Source organism: Antedon bifida, chromosome 5 (genome assembly GCF_963402885.1).
Source record: "Antedon bifida chromosome 5, ecAntBifi1.1, whole genome shotgun sequence".
In the NCBI taxonomy this organism is placed as follows: Eukaryota; Metazoa; Echinodermata; class Crinoidea; order Comatulida; family Antedonidae; genus Antedon; species Antedon bifida.
The window spans coordinates 8,642,072-8,659,904 of NC_136230.1; the positions used below are offsets into that span (position 1 = coordinate 8,642,072).

The 17,833-nt window shown below is 34.4% G+C and overlaps 2 protein-coding genes across 2 annotated transcripts; both read left to right on the forward strand.

Annotated features, from left to right (window-relative positions):
• The first annotated feature begins 2,800 nt into the window (after positions 1 to 2,800).
• Positions 2,801 to 5,895, forward strand: LOC144842325 (arylsulfatase A-like). The gene is made up of 4 exons (XM_078698761.1): positions 2,801 to 2,928; positions 3,289 to 3,927; positions 4,921 to 5,179; positions 5,449 to 5,895. The coding sequence occupies exons 1-4, from the start codon at positions 2,801 to 2,803 to the stop codon at positions 5,893 to 5,895; spliced, it is 1,473 nt and encodes a 490-aa protein (XP_078554887.1).
• Positions 5,896 to 11,132: 5,237 nt separating this feature from the next.
• On the forward strand, positions 11,133 to 16,099 carry LOC144843291 (arylsulfatase A-like). The gene is made up of 4 exons (XM_078700086.1): positions 11,133 to 11,170; positions 12,945 to 13,583; positions 14,293 to 14,551; positions 15,271 to 16,099. Exons 1-4 carry the CDS (start codon positions 11,133 to 11,135, stop codon positions 15,700 to 15,702), a joined length of 1,368 nt encoding a protein of 455 aa, XP_078556212.1. The 3' UTR covers positions 15,703 to 16,099.
• Positions 16,100 to 17,833: the final 1,734 nt, after the last annotated feature.

Here is a 17,833-nt window from a genome sequence, read left to right on the forward strand (position 1 = left end):
GTTTCGCAATCTTACGAATACGATAACGAAAATGTGTGACGTATCCGTTTTCGTTATCGTTTTCGTAAGGTTGCGAAACCTCCCTAATATTGGTAAAATGAGTTGTAAAAGCATTTGTCTCTATTTCTTTTAAACAAATGTAAAGAACCAACCAAGAGCAAAACAAAGTTTTTGAATATAGAGAACGATTGCTCGATTGGACGATTTGTGCCTTTTTGGTTCCTCTAAGTTTTTCCCTGCCTTCTTTAATGTCTTTTGCTGTTAACTTGTTTTTGTCTGCACTAGAAGGAGAGTACTCACATAGTGACTTCGTCACTTTTCTACAATCCGCCAGACTAGTGTTAGATTTCATGTGTTTGTATTTTTGATTGTATATTTTGTGTATTTTATGTCTTCTGGAAAATAAATGAATTGAATTGGTCACTGACAGAAAAGTAAAAATGATATTAAAGATAATAAACTTAAACAGCTAAATTATTGCATTGTATTATTCCTACCAATAGAAGGCTCTTTAAAATGGAATATTAATAACATAGACACACAGAAGATGATAATCATTCCTTTTATTAATGTACTGAAGCAAATGATTTATGGAAATACATTGCTATTACCTTATACAAGTTTGGAATTGAAGCTAACTTTCAAAATATTGTACTCGGTACCGGAAACAGATATGTTGACCGCATGTTCTCTCTTGGATGCTTTTTTATTTATAAAGCACACATATTGAAAAACGGTAAAGAAATGCAACTATGGTTCACTTTCTCATAAACCTCTTAAATGCTTTGCTTTTCCATGACAGTTTACACAATAATTGATTAAAAATTAAATTGCTTTTCTACAACCAATAAAATAAAGAAGAATTATGTTTGACCATGAAGAAATGAATACTGAATACTAACCATTGTGATAATTTTGATCGGCGCATTTAAGAATCAATTGTTAAAGATGTACGAAAAAAACATGAAAAATGAAGATTAGTTAAATCAGACTTTGAATATGTTATTTTGTAGTTTTAATCAAGTTAATCACTTCAATAGAAAAAAAACTAAAAAAAATCATGTTTTCACTTATAAAATGACAAAATAAATGGTAAAATTCAACCAAAAATCCATTGGCTGGCAGCCAAATTGACTATTTTTTTGCTGTAATTTACATTTTTTTTTCAGGTAAATACATTTTTTTTATCATCCAATTTTTGGTCAAAGTGGACAACTATTATGTTGCATTAAAAAGGAATATTTAACAAAAATGTTTTAAGAATTATTTTTCAGGGGACAATACATCTTTAAGTATGAATATATCACTTACGATTTTAAAGAAATGTCCACCGAAGTCTAATACTAATGTATTAAAGGAGGGAACATGGTTCACCGCACACACTGCAGTAGCACTGCAACTCGGAAATGTAGGCTGGTGTAAACGACGTAAAAGGTTACCCAGGTCGGTGAAGCACCGGGTAAGTGATGCGGAATGTATTCAGCGTCAAGTCACACCGGGACGAACCCGTGTGCTTGCGTGTTCACGATGTAAACAGTCCCGTGTATATTTACCCGGTTTAATCCTCGCTCATTATTCTATTTAATTTATATAAAAAAGAAAAGATACTGATTGTGTTTGTTCATTGATTCTACAGTATAAATAAAACCTGATTATTTGTTTTTAGTCGCGTGCAACGCGACTCTACAGCTCACTATGGTCGGTCGGTAAACACTAACTTGAGCACGCGATTGCAGTCATGTAATGGCCTTGTTACTTATGTCATACATAAATACGTAATTTGATACGTATCACATATTTGATGACCACATAGAAATGTTGGTTTGCTTGATCCCACTCCTTACAAAATATATATATATATATATAAATCCAAAGGCAAATTACTGAAAAAAATGACAATGCTGTGGGTATCAGTGGCTGGATCTCAATGGAGATACAAATAAAAAAAGCGAAAAGCTAAATCAAAACGATAAAGTAAACAGCCAGAAAAGTTAGCAGAGCTTTCGGGCAACACTAGCCCTTCATCAGTGCAATATATATATATATATTTCCTCATCTTTATCGTTTCAAATTAATTAATTAAATTTCAGTATATCACCGGGCGGTTTAGAATTAATGTTCTTTGCCTGATTTGTTTATATATATATATATATATATATCCTTAACGTCGATGAATTTTGACATTTCAACGTGATTAGTGGACCTAATTTGTATACGAAATTGTATTTATGCAGCAAATCTCGCACCGTACTACACAATAAAGACAATAAACTGCGGAATATTTGTTGCCTCTAGGCCCATAAATGTCACTTAAATGTAAATAAACACCTACAAAATATTTATCCTAATCCTCTAAATAAGTTTACTATTTAAACAAGCAGCTATGCATATGCATATGCATGCAGATTTCTGCAGTTTATTGATAACAATAGAAATATACTTTTATATTTGATTGACTCCTTTTTCCATTATGTTGCTATTGAATCAATATTTGGCCCGGACTAACCAACGAATAACAAGCAACCAATCAAAAGCAATATAATAGTTCTATATTATTACAGAAATAAAACAATTTGTGTATATCTAGAAGTCGGAGATACAGGTAGCATAGTTCTATGTTGGTTGGTGGCCAGTTGTGTATGTTGGCATTCATATTGAAAATCACAATCATTCAGTTTTAAAATATTTTTACCGGTAGTAGATGATAATGTTGACTACAATACTATGCCTGTTGCTTACTCTAGAATACAGTGTATCCTATAAAGAGAAACCTAATGTTGTAATATTCCTTGCTGACGACATGGGATACGCTGACCTACAAAGTTACGGTAATCCGCTATCGATGACTCCGAATATCCATGAATTGGAGAGATCGGGATTGAAGTTTACACAAATGTACAGTTCTGGTCCATTATGTAGCGTTTCAAGGTAAGAATTAACAGAAACATTAGGCCCTAGCAATTTAAGTGTAAATAAGTTTTTGTACAACACTTTGTATCTTGTTTTGAGAAAACATTCATGTGAGGTTGAGTCAATATGCAAGTTTGCACATATTTGGAATAGACCCGGATAATTACACTCTATAGAATTATGCAGTAGTACGCTTATGTGAGCTCTTAAATCTGTCCGTTGTTATGTGTTTTATTTTTCAATGGTATCCTGTAATCAAGTCTTTTTATTCCACAATAATATAATCGAATTTCGATCAATTATTGGTTCAAATAAGAATTTAATTAGGCCATTCCAATATATCCTTCAATGTGTAATGTCTATAGTATTAAATAATAGGGCTGGACTACTAACCGGGCGTTATCCTGTTCGCACTGGAGTTTGGAACAGCGATCCGGATGGCGATGCTGTCTTTACGACAAAATCTCTTCTTGGACTACCATTAAACGAGACAACTATTCCTGAAATGCTAGCAACCCAAGGCTACAAATCTGCCATCATTGGAAAATGGCACTTAGGTGTTGGACTGTCCAAAGAATATCTACCTTTAAATCAAGGCTTTGATCATTTTTTTGGACTCCCATACAGCCATGATAGTTGTTTTTCTAGTGCGTGTTTTTACCCAGATGTAGAATGTGACAACATACACAATCATTCTCTTCCTTGCCCTTTGATGCTGGAAAATGACATAATTGAGCAACCTCTAGACTTGACGACTTTAGCAGAGCGACAAGTAAGAGCAGCCAGAAGTTGGATACAAACATTTGCTTGTAACGAAACGCCGTTTTTTCTTTATTATTCATCCCTTCATCCACATATTCCACAATTCGCGGGCAGACGATACATAAATCAAACAAAGGGCGGTAAATATACAGATTCACTGGCTGAACTCGATTGGGAGATTGGCGAGGTGATGGACGAGTTAAGAAAAAATGATCTCATAGAAAATACATTGGTATTGTTCACATCAGATAATGGGTAAGATGATTTTTTATTTGTTATTTTCTGTAGTTAAACGTTATCAACCAAAGTTCTCTTGCGTTAATGATTAAATCGAAGTTCATAAACGATTTATTTAAGTGTGATCAATTTGATTCACATTTTTCGAGAGCGGTTGGTGAATTTTGCCCAAAATAGAGAAATTTGTGTCCAAAATAGGGAAATTTTGTCCAGAATAACGACAAAATCAATAGGTGGCGCTATACCGTGTTCAAAATAGAGAAGCTGTCCAATATAGAGAAATCCGATTTGTCGAAAATGAGGAGATTTCTGTCAAGAATAGGGAAGTGCTGTGTCTAAAATAGAAACTGTCCAAAATAGAGAAATCCGATTTGTCCAAAATGGGGAAATTTCTGTCCAGAATACGGAAGCACTGTGTCCAAAATAGAGACACTGTTCAATATAGAGAAATTTAATTTGTCCAAAATGGGGAAATTTGTCCAGAATAGAGAAGTGCTATGTCAAAAATAGAGAAACTGTCCAATATAGAGAAATCCGATTTGTTCAAAATAGGTAAATTTGTCCAGAATAGAGAAGTGATGTCTCCAAAATAGAGATACTGTCCAATATAGAGAAATCAGATTTGTCAAAAATGGGAAAATGTCTGTCCAGAATATGTTTCTATTAAACATGGATAGATATTAGTACTTCATCATTTTCCAGTATTGTTGTGTTTCTACGATCTACGGTTTAAGAGTTCTGAGGAATCTGACATTATCTGAGTTTAAAGGTCAAATTTAAATGACCTCAAATTTTAAAAGTTATGCTTCTAACCAAATTCAAAGTATCGAGCCTTTTTTAAGCTAAGGAACCCAACTAATATGAAACGGGCATCAATATGACCAGTATTGTACTCGCACTATAAGTTGAAGGTTCGAATCTGATCAGATATGTTCATTTATTTTAATTTAAAAAAACACGCTTTTTATTTATTCATTATATTATGTTGAAAACTCCAGTCCGTTTTCACAGGCCTGATAAGGACTCACACACACAGGGAGGATTTTCAGGATCAATGAGATGTGGAAAGTATTCCACATTTGATGGTGGATCACGTGTACCCGCAATTGCGTCATGGCCTGCTCATATCAAACAAGGTGTTTCAATGGAGCTTCTAAGTCATCTAGATATTTGGCCGACTTTAACAAGATTAAGTGGTACTCCAGTGGATTATTTCGACATTATTCTTGATGGCTATGATATTAGTGATGTTTTATTCAACGGTGAAAAGGTGGGTTTAATCATGGAGAAATAACTTATTCTCCATGCTTTATATTTTAATAAATATAAAATACGTAGATACGCTTTATCAGAAAATCTATATCTATCTTTTTAATAGTATTTATACATTTTCTAAACCAAAATGTTCAACATTCGGGCTGCATGTTTGTTTTATAAACCTGAATAAATAAATAAATAAATACATTCTTGTTAATTGTATAGATTGTATTGGGTCTTCGTAATTAAAATATGCTATTTTCTACGTATTATATTTAACAGAGTCCACGAGAATCACTTCTGTATTACGACTACATGCCCGAACCAGACACAGGACCTTATGCGATTCGAAACAACCGTTTCAAAGCACATTTCATTACAGAAAATATAGGCGGAAGCGATCCAGTTGATTTAGACTCGATGTGCCGGTCTGGGAATGCCACAGAAATTCATGAACGACCACTTATTTATGATCTACTGGTTGATCCAGAAGAAAGATTTGACATTGCGAGAAACTCGGCATTGGTAACTGAAATGATGGTTAAATTGATGAACGAAGAATCGAAAGTCTTATTTGGACCAAGTGTTTTAGCTCAAGTAAATGAAACAGTAAAACTTTGTTGTCTATCAAATTGTGAACCATTTCCAGAATGTTGTCAGTGTCCTTCTATTTATAGCTTAGATTTTTTCCCTATCCAAAATGTATGCAGAGAAGGAAGAAAAGAGTAACGTTTCTTTAATATTTCTCCATTACATTGCCGTGAGGTGGTTTCCCGGTACTGGGTATGATCAACTAGCGTTCGTGTTCTGATGAAGATATCAATCTGTGGCGACAATAGAATGGACCCGAGACCTGGCTTTCTTCGACTTTTAAATAATAGAAAGTTTTGAAAAATTGTGTTAGGGTAGAAATGTACGTAGAATGATGTGTATGAGAAAACTGTTATTTGATCGTTAGTTGACGTGTACATAAAGTGAAACATAAATAAAATAATACAAATTGTTAGTAAAACAGAAAGAAAAGCAAAGAGATTATGGAGCGGCTGTACCAGAATATACAAACACTAAGTATTGTAAGGTTAAAATACTAAACAATTTAGGCGATCAGTGATGCCGAACAATAAAGTAACTCAAACCATAGACAAAATTTGTATATTAAACAGTACACCGTAAACGATGTCCATCTCGTGCATGTTTAGTAAATTAAATAACCAGAAATTTATACACATTTCATTTTTCCTAACGATATTAAATTAAGACTTGCAATAAAGGATAGCTTTGGGCCAGGGGAATGTGACCAATAATTGTTAAGCAAATGAGTCGTAATTACATAACAGTAGTTGGTCTAGATTTACACTATTTATTTATTATTATTATTATTTTATTATTATTATTATTATTTATTCAGGCAAAAGATATAATTTACAAAATCTAATACAAATCAATAAACATGACGCAAGAAGAAAACATAAAATCATAGTCACTAGCTTCCAGGAAGGCACAAAAGCAGCCTAAGCCACTGTCACTAATTAGGTGTGTACCTCCACCCAGTGACTAAGTAATACAAATAATAAAATAATATAGCTTAAAGTTAAAATCTTAAACGAATTACTTAATTATATTAAGCCTATAGTTTATATATGTAAATTTTTAATTAAATTCTAAATAAACAACTATAAAATTTACATTAAAATGTGTTAATATAATTAGGTAGGCCTACAAAGTACTGTAATATTTCATTCCAATTGTTAACTTAATCAACAGGTAAGTAATGTTTCCTTAGATTACATTTAAATATACACCATTTTAAAAAGATAAAAGCATTTCTTAAACCCATGGGTAATGCATCCCAAAGTCTACAAAACCGTACAGGTAAGCAATGCAGTGCATTATCAGTCCGAGCTTTAAGTCTCTGAAAAGTTAATATTTCCTGATGACGATGATTAATCTTAATCAGTTCATGTAATCAGTTTTTAATTAAGTAAGTTTTTAATCTAAGTAAATCTTCCTTGCGCGAGGGCCTCCGGCCGGCGGACACCCACTCAGGACATGTAAAGTTGTTGAATGGCCATGTGAGCATAATTTGCACTTGACGGAAGTTTGTATTTTCCAACGTCTTAGATTTATTTCTGTCGGGAATGTATCGGAGGCAGCACAAAGTACAAACGACAACTGTCTCGGAGGCAGGACATGACGGATCTTTTCCATATTATTGTCTCATCCTTTTCAAGTTCAATAAAATCAATTATTTTATTTTGAACCGATAGAGCTTCAAGAACCACTGCCACTTCACATCATTTTGTTTTAACCCGTTGTTTACATTGTTTAAGGATCGCGTCATGGGTCTCAATGTTCTTCAAGACGTTAATTCCAGGGGCTTTAAAATTGGGATGGTACATGGTATCGCTATCAAAACTTGGCAACAGCTCAATCAATTTCGACGTCTGGAAGAAAGGGAACTCCAAGAAGAAAGAATTGATGGATTATAGCAGTGCACATGTTCCTAGGAGGGTTTAACCATTTTTAAAGACATTTGGTAATTCGGAACTGAGCTGTCTCCATGTTTGTCTTTGCGATATCATGTACCATTATAAAATACCTTAGGCTTGGAAGGACATCTAACTTTCGACTCGATTCAGACAGATAAATTGCGCAGCTATGATTTATTCATAAATTAGAGTACACACTAAATTATTAAATCAATGTTGTTATTGTTTGAAGAAATAGATTAACAGTCTCTTCTAAATATTATAATTTAATTTAAGCATTTAATTTTTTTAATTTATTCTATAGAAGTTGGAGATGCTGGCAGCATAGCTCAAATTGGTATCACATTTAATTATGGGTGGTCAAAGATCGAAGCGTAGCTATAGTTGAGTATGCGTCAGAGCCTTAATGTTTGGGGAGATTTGAGCGGTAGAGGAGTGTTCTATCCAAATTACCACGGCGTCGAGAACAGTAGTATTAGTTTGCGCTTTAGTACGGTAATCAATAGTGTTCTTTCACCCTAATCTCACTCTTTCCTGGTTTGCCGTAATCGTCACAACTCCTAAATATTTTAAATATCCCTTTACTAAATGTTATGCTACCGTATTTACGTGAAAAGGCAATAGGCATACATAGTTTTTGACATTATATCATTTCATTTATTTATTTGACCAAAAAAACAGCAATAAAATCAGGTTAGGAAAAACAAGCGACCTAGGCCACTATGACTCAGCAATTCTTTCATATAATATAAAAATATTTAAATTAGGAAATTAAAACATAATTATTGTTATTGTTTGTAATTATCTTTAAAAACAATCTCAATTCAGACATATAGATTTTCGCATAAATTATTATCAATGAATATAAATTACAGGATACGGTACTCTATGAATACATACATTAATTAGAATAAGAGTCGAAAATACTGGTAGCATTCTATGTTGGTTGGTGGTCAGTTTTGTATGTTGGTATTCATATTGAAAATCACAATCATTCAGCCGAAAGTAGATGATACAAATGTTGACTACAATACTATGCCTGTTGCTTACTCTAGAATACAGTGTAGCTTATACAGAGAAACCTAATATTGTAATCTTTCTTGCTGACGACATGGGATACGCTGACCTACAAAGTTACGGTAATCCGCTATCGATGACTCCGAATATAGATGAATTGGAGAGATCGGGGTTGAAGTTTACACAAATGTACAGTGCTAGTCCATTATGTAGCGCTTCAAGGTAAGAATAAAAAGAAACACGAGGCCCTGGTAATTTAAGTGTAAATACGTTTTTTTGTACAATACACTTGCATCTTGTTTTGAAAATAGTACAGGAAAGATATGCTCAGAATCAGTAAAAGGTTGAAAAAATTGCAACAGAATTTTTTTCACCACAATGCATTTCTATAAGGTCCCTATATGAACATACTAAAAGTCTAGAAAAATCCAGGTAGGGGAAATAGGTTTTTTTAAACAAAATGGCCGCCAATGGCGAAAAAATGTCTAAAAATGAACAAAAAACATATATTTTATATCTAATTACCACTTGATAGCAGTTTTTATAATGCTTTTTATATTTCTCTAGTGTCAAACATTTAAACTGCAATATACATATTAATTTAAGTGCTATTTAGCAGCAAAAACACACATTTAAGTATCAAGATATCACCACGGTTATAATAATAGACGGTGTCTAATAAAACAGTTCATTTACATTTGTACTGTCACAACAATAGAATTATACAATCTTACAATTAATCCATTCATTTTTATTGTCCAGTTATCATCCTCTGTCTATAGGTAGGAATTAAGCATGTGCTGATGCCGTGGTATTCGTCACAAACAGTGGTACTGGTGGTAAATTTGTCATCAATGGACACATCACGCCATTTGTAACTTTCCATCCCCCAGTCTGTGGGTTGAAGAGTATTTTCTATCCACTGCTGTACCATGGTAATATACACGCAGGGAATGACATTTTGCAGCATTTGTTGTTGGGGGAATAGACTTTATTTTAAGTGCTGTTTTGCTTTTTGCTACTTTCTCCCAGAACGTATTCCTCCATACAGTATATAGCTACCAATGCCAATTCCTCTAATGCGATTGTTTCTTTTTTTGGAGACGTTTGGTTTTACAGAGTTTGTAAGCATACTACTGCCCAGGTGTTATGACTTTATAAGACTAACACCTTTTCCTATACCAAATAGATAGGACGTAGTATCACATCCATGGATTCCATGTATAAAAAGCAAACTAATTTTTGCAGAGCTTTACACCAAGAACAGACTTTACATGCATTCACAGTGCTCCCGCATCGAGAACATACGGTATTAAATCAATGAATGAAGCAACCGTGACAGAATATTAATTTAAGAGGAAAGAACATATTATTACACATGGGTCAAAATCAACCATATTCATCAATAAAGAAGCAGTGCACATTCCCTCACATATACTATTTCATCATCTATGTGAGACAGTCATACACAATGCATCAATTGTTGAAAAAGAATCTTGTACTTTTCCTGCAGCCCCCTTTTACTCCATTGACTCCATACACACTGCTAGACTACTCAGAAACCTTCATCTCACTGCCCACTGTATGTTATCAATGGGGGAGCACTGCTACATCAAACCTCTTGGCCCGAAACAGCAACATTTCAAGACATTTATTATGTACCATGTATGTTTGTTACGTTATGTGAAGGCAAAGTAAACTCTTGTGTTTAATGGCTATAAGTATGGGCCGTAAGTAAATTTGGTTTAGGAAAAGGTGTTGGTCTTCAAAATCATCACATCACAGTTGGAGTTGTATGTCAAATTCTGTAAACCAAACAGTTTCCAAAAAAAAAGAAAACATTGCATCAGGAATTTGGCATTGGTAGCTATATATGGAGGGAAGTCAATGGACACTTTGCTGCAAAATTTCATTTCGTGAGTCTTTATTACCAGGTATAGCAGTGAATAGGAAATACTCTTCAACCCACAGACTAGGGATGGAAAGTATTGATGACAAATTTACTACCAGCACCAGAGAAACTATTAAAGTTGATTAGATGTACCTGTAAATAAGGTTGTAGTAAAATGAATTGCAGTTGCAGAAAATATGATTTGGACTGCTGCTCCACTATTTTTTAAGAATGCCACGGCATCAGCACATGCTCAATTCCCCACCAATAGATGGAGGATGAGATACTGACAAGATGAAAGTGAAATTACCGCATTTATTTGAATAAATGCCCTTGGTGGTTGATTTTTACGGAGGGTAGTGGGGGCGTGTAATCGTCGTGAGGAGTTTATTCGGAGAGGCGTTTATTTTTGTGGGTGTAATGTGGTAACATGTATAATCAAATAAATACACCCTTTAGATATGAACAAACAACATCATCATGTCATTCAGTGAATTTGATGTGTTAAAAGACAGTGTTGTGTATAATATGCATGTGGCGGGACGTACATTCGAGGAAATAAATTCAAAATGATGTCCGATGGGGGCGGGGGAGGGGGTGCGGTGGCGTAGGTTATTCAAAATGATGTTCTATGGAGAGGGGGGGGCGTTTATTCGATTTTTCTAAATGTAGCGTTTATCCGAATAAATACGGTAATAGATTGTGGCACAAGGATTTTCCCGACGAGGGAGGGGGGGGGGGGGGGGAGAGCGCAGCTAGCATCAATTGGCTGGGCCATCAATGGGAGCGCACCCAGAAGTTCCGACAATATTATACCGGTAAAGGGTAGTTTTACTCACTTTTAAAAATGAAAATCCTTGAAACAGCACTCAATGGGGTATTGTTTTATATTAGGAAATATCATCATATTGTCTACATAAAAAATAGCCAATTGGGGAGAGGGGATGGGGGGACGGACAGACTCCCTCACCCTTCCCATATGATCTCCCATCCCTATACCCCTCCCCACTGGCACCACCAATGTTGTAATATATTGTTATAACAGTACAAATGTAAATGAACTGATTTATTATTAGACACCGTAATCCTATGCATTAAGCATAGGAAGGACTGCGTTTTATATATTATAACAATAGGGATATATCTAGATACTTAAACATTTGTTTTTCGGCCATTTTCTAATTAACAGTACTTAAAATAATGTGTTTATTGTAGCTCAGTTCTTCAAAATTGTAAAGAAATATATAAACCATTGTAAAAACTGTTATAAAGTGGTAATTAGATCTATCATTTATGTTTTTTTGTCCTTTTTAAGGAATTTTCGCCATTGGCGGCCATTTTGTTTAAAAAAACCTATTTCCCCAACCTGGATTTTTCTAGACTTTTAGTATGTTCATATAGGGACCTTATAGAAATGCATTGTGGTGAAATAAATTCTGTTGCAATTTTTTCAACCATATTTCATAGTTTTCCTGTACTAAAAAGCAGTACTGACGCAAGTCAGCCTGTCGTGAAAATAAACAAGGATAATTAACACTATATAAGAAAGTACAGTATGTGAGCAATTTATTCTGTCCATTGTTATGTTATCTATTTTTAACTAATAATATTTTCAAATTGTGAGCACATTCACCACCCCCGAGACTCATCTTTTCTTTTATTCTACCATAATATAGTTATTTCAGCACTATATTATTTTCTTCAGGTCATGACATAATCTGTTTCTCTGCGCATTTGTTGTGCGGATAACTCGGACTCATCAAAGTGACGAGTTCAAATCTTATTAGGCTCTCTGATTAAATTATGAATGTTGTTAATAGTATTTGTTATTAATAATAGTAGTGTTATTATTAAACTTTATTTATTATAGGTCTTTTCTTTTTTTAAAAATCATTGTCCTATTTGTTTTTGAATCGCGGTGTTTAGAGACGCAATCTACTTGGCCTAGTAAAAGTGCAAACCGAAATTTTCTTTGCCATGCTTTAATATATCTCTTGTGGTAGTCTACATTAGCAAATTGTTTTTAAAGCGAAAGTTTGCAGTACAGACTTCCACAAAATTGTTTTCTGCAATTTGCCAAAGTGGAAAACCTTTCTTGACAAATCTGGAATTTGTTGGAGATTGCACGAATGCAGACTCCCGCAAAATTGTTTTCTGTAATTTGCCGACGTTTTTTCAACTGGTCTACACTGGCAACCTTTCGAAAACCTTTGTTGACAAACCAAATAGCTTGCACGAGTTTGCAAACAAAACTTTGCCGCTGTAGACTATGTTTAGATACGAATAGTAAACGTGAATAACCCTAATCCCAATGTATACTGACGTCCACACAGTGAATTTCACACCCTTCAATCTGTAATTTCTATTGCATTAAATAATAGGGCTGGACTACTAACCGGGCGTTATCCTGTTCGCACTGGAGTTTGGAACAGCGATCCGGATGGCGATGCTGTCTTCACGCCAAAATCTCTTCTTGGAATACCATTAAACGAGACAACTATTCCTGAAATGCTAGCAACCCAAGGCTACAAATCTGCCATCATTGGAAAATGGCAATTAGGTGTTGGACTGTCCAAAGAATATCTACCTTTAAATCAAGGCTTTGATCATTATTTTGGACTCCCATATAGCCATAGAAGTTGTTTTTGTAGCGCGTGCTTTTACCCAGATATAGAATGTGACACACTGAAAAATAATTCTCTTCCTTGCCCTTTGATGCTGGAAAATAACATTATTGAGCAACCTCTAGACTTGACGACTTTAGCAGAGCGACAAGTAAGAGCAGCTAGAAGTTGGATACAAGAATTTGCTTGTAACGAAACACCATTTTTTCTCTTTTACTCATTCCTTCATCCACACACTCCACATTTCGCGGGCAGACGATACACGAATCAAACAAAGGGTGGACAATATACAGATTCGCTGGCTGAACTCGATTGGGAGATTGGCGAGGTTATGGACGAGTTAAGAAAAAACAATCTAATAGAAAATACATTGGTATTGTTCACATCAGATAATGGGTAAGATGATTTTGTATTTATTTTTTTCTGTAGTTAAAGGCCGGTTTCCATAAACGATTTAAGTGTGAATATATTTATACATTTTCTCAGGGTGATATTTGCCCTTGATTAGTATATATGACCATGACAAGATTCGAACCTTCGACTTACAATGTGAGTACACCATACCGATTATGTCCCATTTGGTTATTATGCAATCGTTGATTTATATTTTAAATCAAAGCCACATTTCATGGCTGTAGTCGCGTGCGGAAATTTGAGTTAGTGTTTACCGATCGACCGACCAACCAACCGACCGACATAGTGAGCTATAGAGTCGCGTTGCACGCGACTAAAAAAGCATACGTTTATAACAACTTATAAAGAACACACCAGTCCATTGTTTCCATAAGCCTGATAAACAAAACAGGGAGGGTTTCCAAAAACAAAAAACGCACCACGCAATTCCCTCATGGCCTGGATTTTTTCATTTAATGCAATTTTTACAGGTGCCTCAGTATTCGAGGAGTTATACCTTTGTAATCGTCGTCTTTTTTGTATAGCTTCAGTGTGTCTGACTTGTGGCTTAATAATAATAATGTTTTTGCTAAGTTTGTTTTTATATATTGATATTTTCTTAGCCCTGGGAAACAAATGTCATGATATTTTGTTTTATGTGACAACAAAATGGATCTTTATATTAGAATGTGACATTATATTCTGTCCACAGGCCTGATCGAACCGAACATACTCTAGGCGGGTTTACTGGATCAATGAGATGTGGAAAGTATTGCACATTCGATGGTGGATCACGTGTACCCGCAATTGCGTCATGGCCTGGTCATATCAAACAAGGTGTTTCAATGGAGCTTCTAAGTCATCTAGATATTTGGCCTACTTTAAGAAGATTAAGTGGTACTCCAGTGGATTATTTAGACATTATTCTTGATGGCTATGATATTAGTGATGTTTTATTCAACGGTGAAAATGTAAGTTTAATATTAGTGAAAATGAGTTTTCTTACAGTTTTAATTTCTTTCTCAATCTCCTAAGTTTCTCTTTTTAGGCATGAGAAATTACAACATGTGTCTAATATAAAATACGTATATACGCTATATAAGAAAATCGCATTAACCTCTTATCGTAAACGAGTGATAATGTCACTCGTTGTTTAGAGTGAGGCTGTTTTCACTCTTTAAGAGTGGTTAAAATCGTCTAAATGAAACGAGAGTTATACTTTCACTCTTTTATAACGGTGGTCTTCCTCATGTTTTCACTCTTTAAGAGTGGTAAAATCGTGTAAATGAAACGAGAGTTATACTTTCACTCTTTTATAACGGTGGTCTTCCTCGTGTTTTCACTCTTTAAGAGTGGTTAAAATCGTCTAAATGAAACGAGAGTTATACTTTCACTCTTTTATAACGGTCGTCTTCCTCATATTTTCACTCTTTTAAGATGTATTGTCCCCCTGAAAAAATAATTCTTTTCTTGAATTAATTAATCTTAATTTTTCATGTTTTTGGGGACAATACATCTTTAAGAGTGGTAAAATCGTCTAAATGAAACGAGAGTTATACTTTCACTCTTTTATAACGGTGGTCTTCCTTATTCACTTCTTAAATTAAGATAAGCTTCGATGATTAATTCTTAATTTTGGTTCTTCGTAAAACTTTGTAATTGAAATAATTATGCTGATTATGTTTCACAGAGTCCACGAAAATCACTTCTGTATTACGACTACATGCCCGACCCAGAGACAGGACCTTATGCGATTCGAAACAACCATTTCAAAGCACATTTCATTACAGAAAATATAGGCGGAACCGATCCAAATGATTTGGACCCAATGTGCCGGTCTGGTAATGCCACTGAAATTCATGAACGACCACTTATTTATGATATACTGGTTGATCCAGAAGAAAGATTTGACATTGCGAGCAACTCAGCATTGGTAACTGAAATGATGGTTAAATTGATGAACGAAGAATCGAAAGTTTTATTTGGACCAAGTGTTTTAGCTCAAGTAAATTCAACAGTAAACCTTTGTTGTCGATCAAATTGCGAACCATTTCCAGTATGTTGTCAGTGTCATTCTATTTATAGTTTAGATCTATTCCCTATCCATGGGTGTAGAGAGTAACGTTTTCTTATACCGTACGTCACTACTCCATTATTGTTGTTGTGAGAGTAATTGAAACAAAGGAACTGGAACATACAGCAAATAGTATACATAATCAAGTAGGCCTTATACTATGAGTTAAAACCAAGCTAGCAATTTTTGGAAATACATTAGGAGCCATTTTGAATTTTAAGACCTACTGTAATGCGCTTGTTATGCTATATTTAGAGGTATTGGTACACTAGGCTTAATGTGTGAAAGGACTGCCTTAATAGTAATACTTTATTCATCTTTACACCAAAAATCAAAATATACATAAATTAAAGATTAAAAGGTTACACAGAAATCCTAAGAGCTTGTAAAGATGTGGAAAGCATAATACTATCATAATGAATAAGTAATTACAGTGACACAATAAGCAAAATAGGATCGATAAAGGTAATAGGCCTACATAATAAAATACAATAGTACAGGTATGTTTATATTACAATATGCATGTTTAGTAAATCAAATAACCAGAAATTTATAAACATTTTATTTTTTCCTAACGATATGAAATTAAGACTTGCAAAAAAAGGATTATAGGAATTACATAGCTTTGGGCCAGTAAACGAAATACAAAAACTTGTGTTATATAAATATTTTGGCTTGGTTGTAACGTAATTTTTCTTTCTCGTAAAATAAGTTTGTAAAAAACCGTGTAAATTTCGAATATATTTTGAAGACGTATCACTGTAATTAACAAGTTTATACATGATAATAATACCAGTTTCTAATTACAATTAATCAACATCCTGACACAAAGCTACTCGTAGTTACAAACAATTACAATACCAGTTTGATACTTGTAAATATCTTCAATTTTCAAAATATTTTATTCATGATAAAAGCGAGTCAAAACAAGGCCATATAGATGGCTGCAATCGCGTGCTCAAGTTAGTGTTTACCGACTGACCGACCGACCAACCTACCAACCGATCGACCAACCGACCGAAATTGCTGAACATGTTTAAAAATGTTGAAAATATTTTAAAACATTTATATTTTTTTAATTTACACGTGCGTAGCCTGTCAATTTTGACGTGCTCGTATAACGTAATTTCGAGTTGAAAAGTAAGTCAAGAAAACAGAAATCGGGCAAAAAGAGTGCGTATTAACATTTAACTCGCAGTACGCGTGCAAAAATCTGCGCACTCATGGCAATTTTTTAAACGCTTAAAATTGCCTGAAACGTACTCTTATTTCATCGAAAATAAATTTGGACAATTTTAAGCGTGCACCGTGAAAACATAACCACATCGATTCCTGGCCATAAGGAATATACTGTGAAAAATTGACTTAGCTAGATTAAACTGATATCAAGATATAATATACAAGTTAGTGTTTACCGACCGACCGACCAACCAACCGACCGACATAGTGAGCTGTTGAGTCGCGTTGCACGCGACTAAAAATTGTATATCCAGACCAGCTAAATACCGATAAATGAAACGCATTCAAGAAGCCGATGGCCGCCCACATGCCTTGTAAAAGTAAACAACAATCAGTATCATTTGGGCCTAACAATTACGGAGCTTGAAATATCCAACCAACTGTATTGCATGTCTACTATCGTGACAATAAATGAATGAAAAACTGACTCACCAATGTTGATATGATTAGCCATCAATCTTAAACGCAATTTCAATCATACAAACAAACAGATTAGGAACTGAACATCAACGGAAAGATTGGGGGAAAATGTGACCAGCAATTGTTATGCAAATTAGTCGAGTACATACATACATATTTATACCGCAGCATGTGAGAAAACGCCGCCATCAGTTAGTACAGAAAATTTAAACAAACTTAAAGTAAAAACACGAATGTATTAAACTAAAACCATTAAGAACAAGGCCAACAGCCATAAGTCGCGTGCCAAAACGCATAGTGATACCAGACCGACCGACCGACCGACCGACATAGTGAACTATAGAGTTAGGAAGGAGGGAAATAATTTTACTGGAGAATCAGAGAAAATATTTTAAAAAATAGAATAGGGAGAGATAGAGTAAGGAGAAAAATATATTGGTTCTACTTAATATTTCTTGTAAAATGTATCTGGAAACTACGCAATATGGTGATCGTGAAGGGAGTGATTTCAACTTTCCCA

Bases quoted from the DNA above. Each gene is read 5' to 3' on its own strand.
- LOC144842325 (XM_078698761.1), top strand. From the start codon at position 2,801: ATGGGATACGCTGACCTACAAAGTTACGGTAATCCGCTATCGATGACT. The intron at 2,929-3,288 runs GTAAGAATTAAC...ATTAAATAATAG, and splicing joins CCATTATGTAGCGTTTCAAG to GGCTGGACTACTAACCGGGC. The intron at 3,928-4,920 runs GTAAGATGATTT...CCGTTTTCACAG, and splicing joins TTGTTCACATCAGATAATGG to GCCTGATAAGGACTCACACA.
- LOC144843291 (XM_078700086.1), top strand. From the start codon at position 11,133: ATGATGTCCGATGGGGGCGGGGGAGGGGGTGCGGTGGC. The intron at 11,171-12,944 runs GTAGGTTATTCA...ATTAAATAATAG, and splicing joins GGGGGAGGGGGTGCGGTGGC to GGCTGGACTACTAACCGGGC. The intron at 14,552-15,270 runs GTAAGTTTAATA...TATGTTTCACAG, and splicing joins TTTTATTCAACGGTGAAAAT to AGTCCACGAAAATCACTTCT.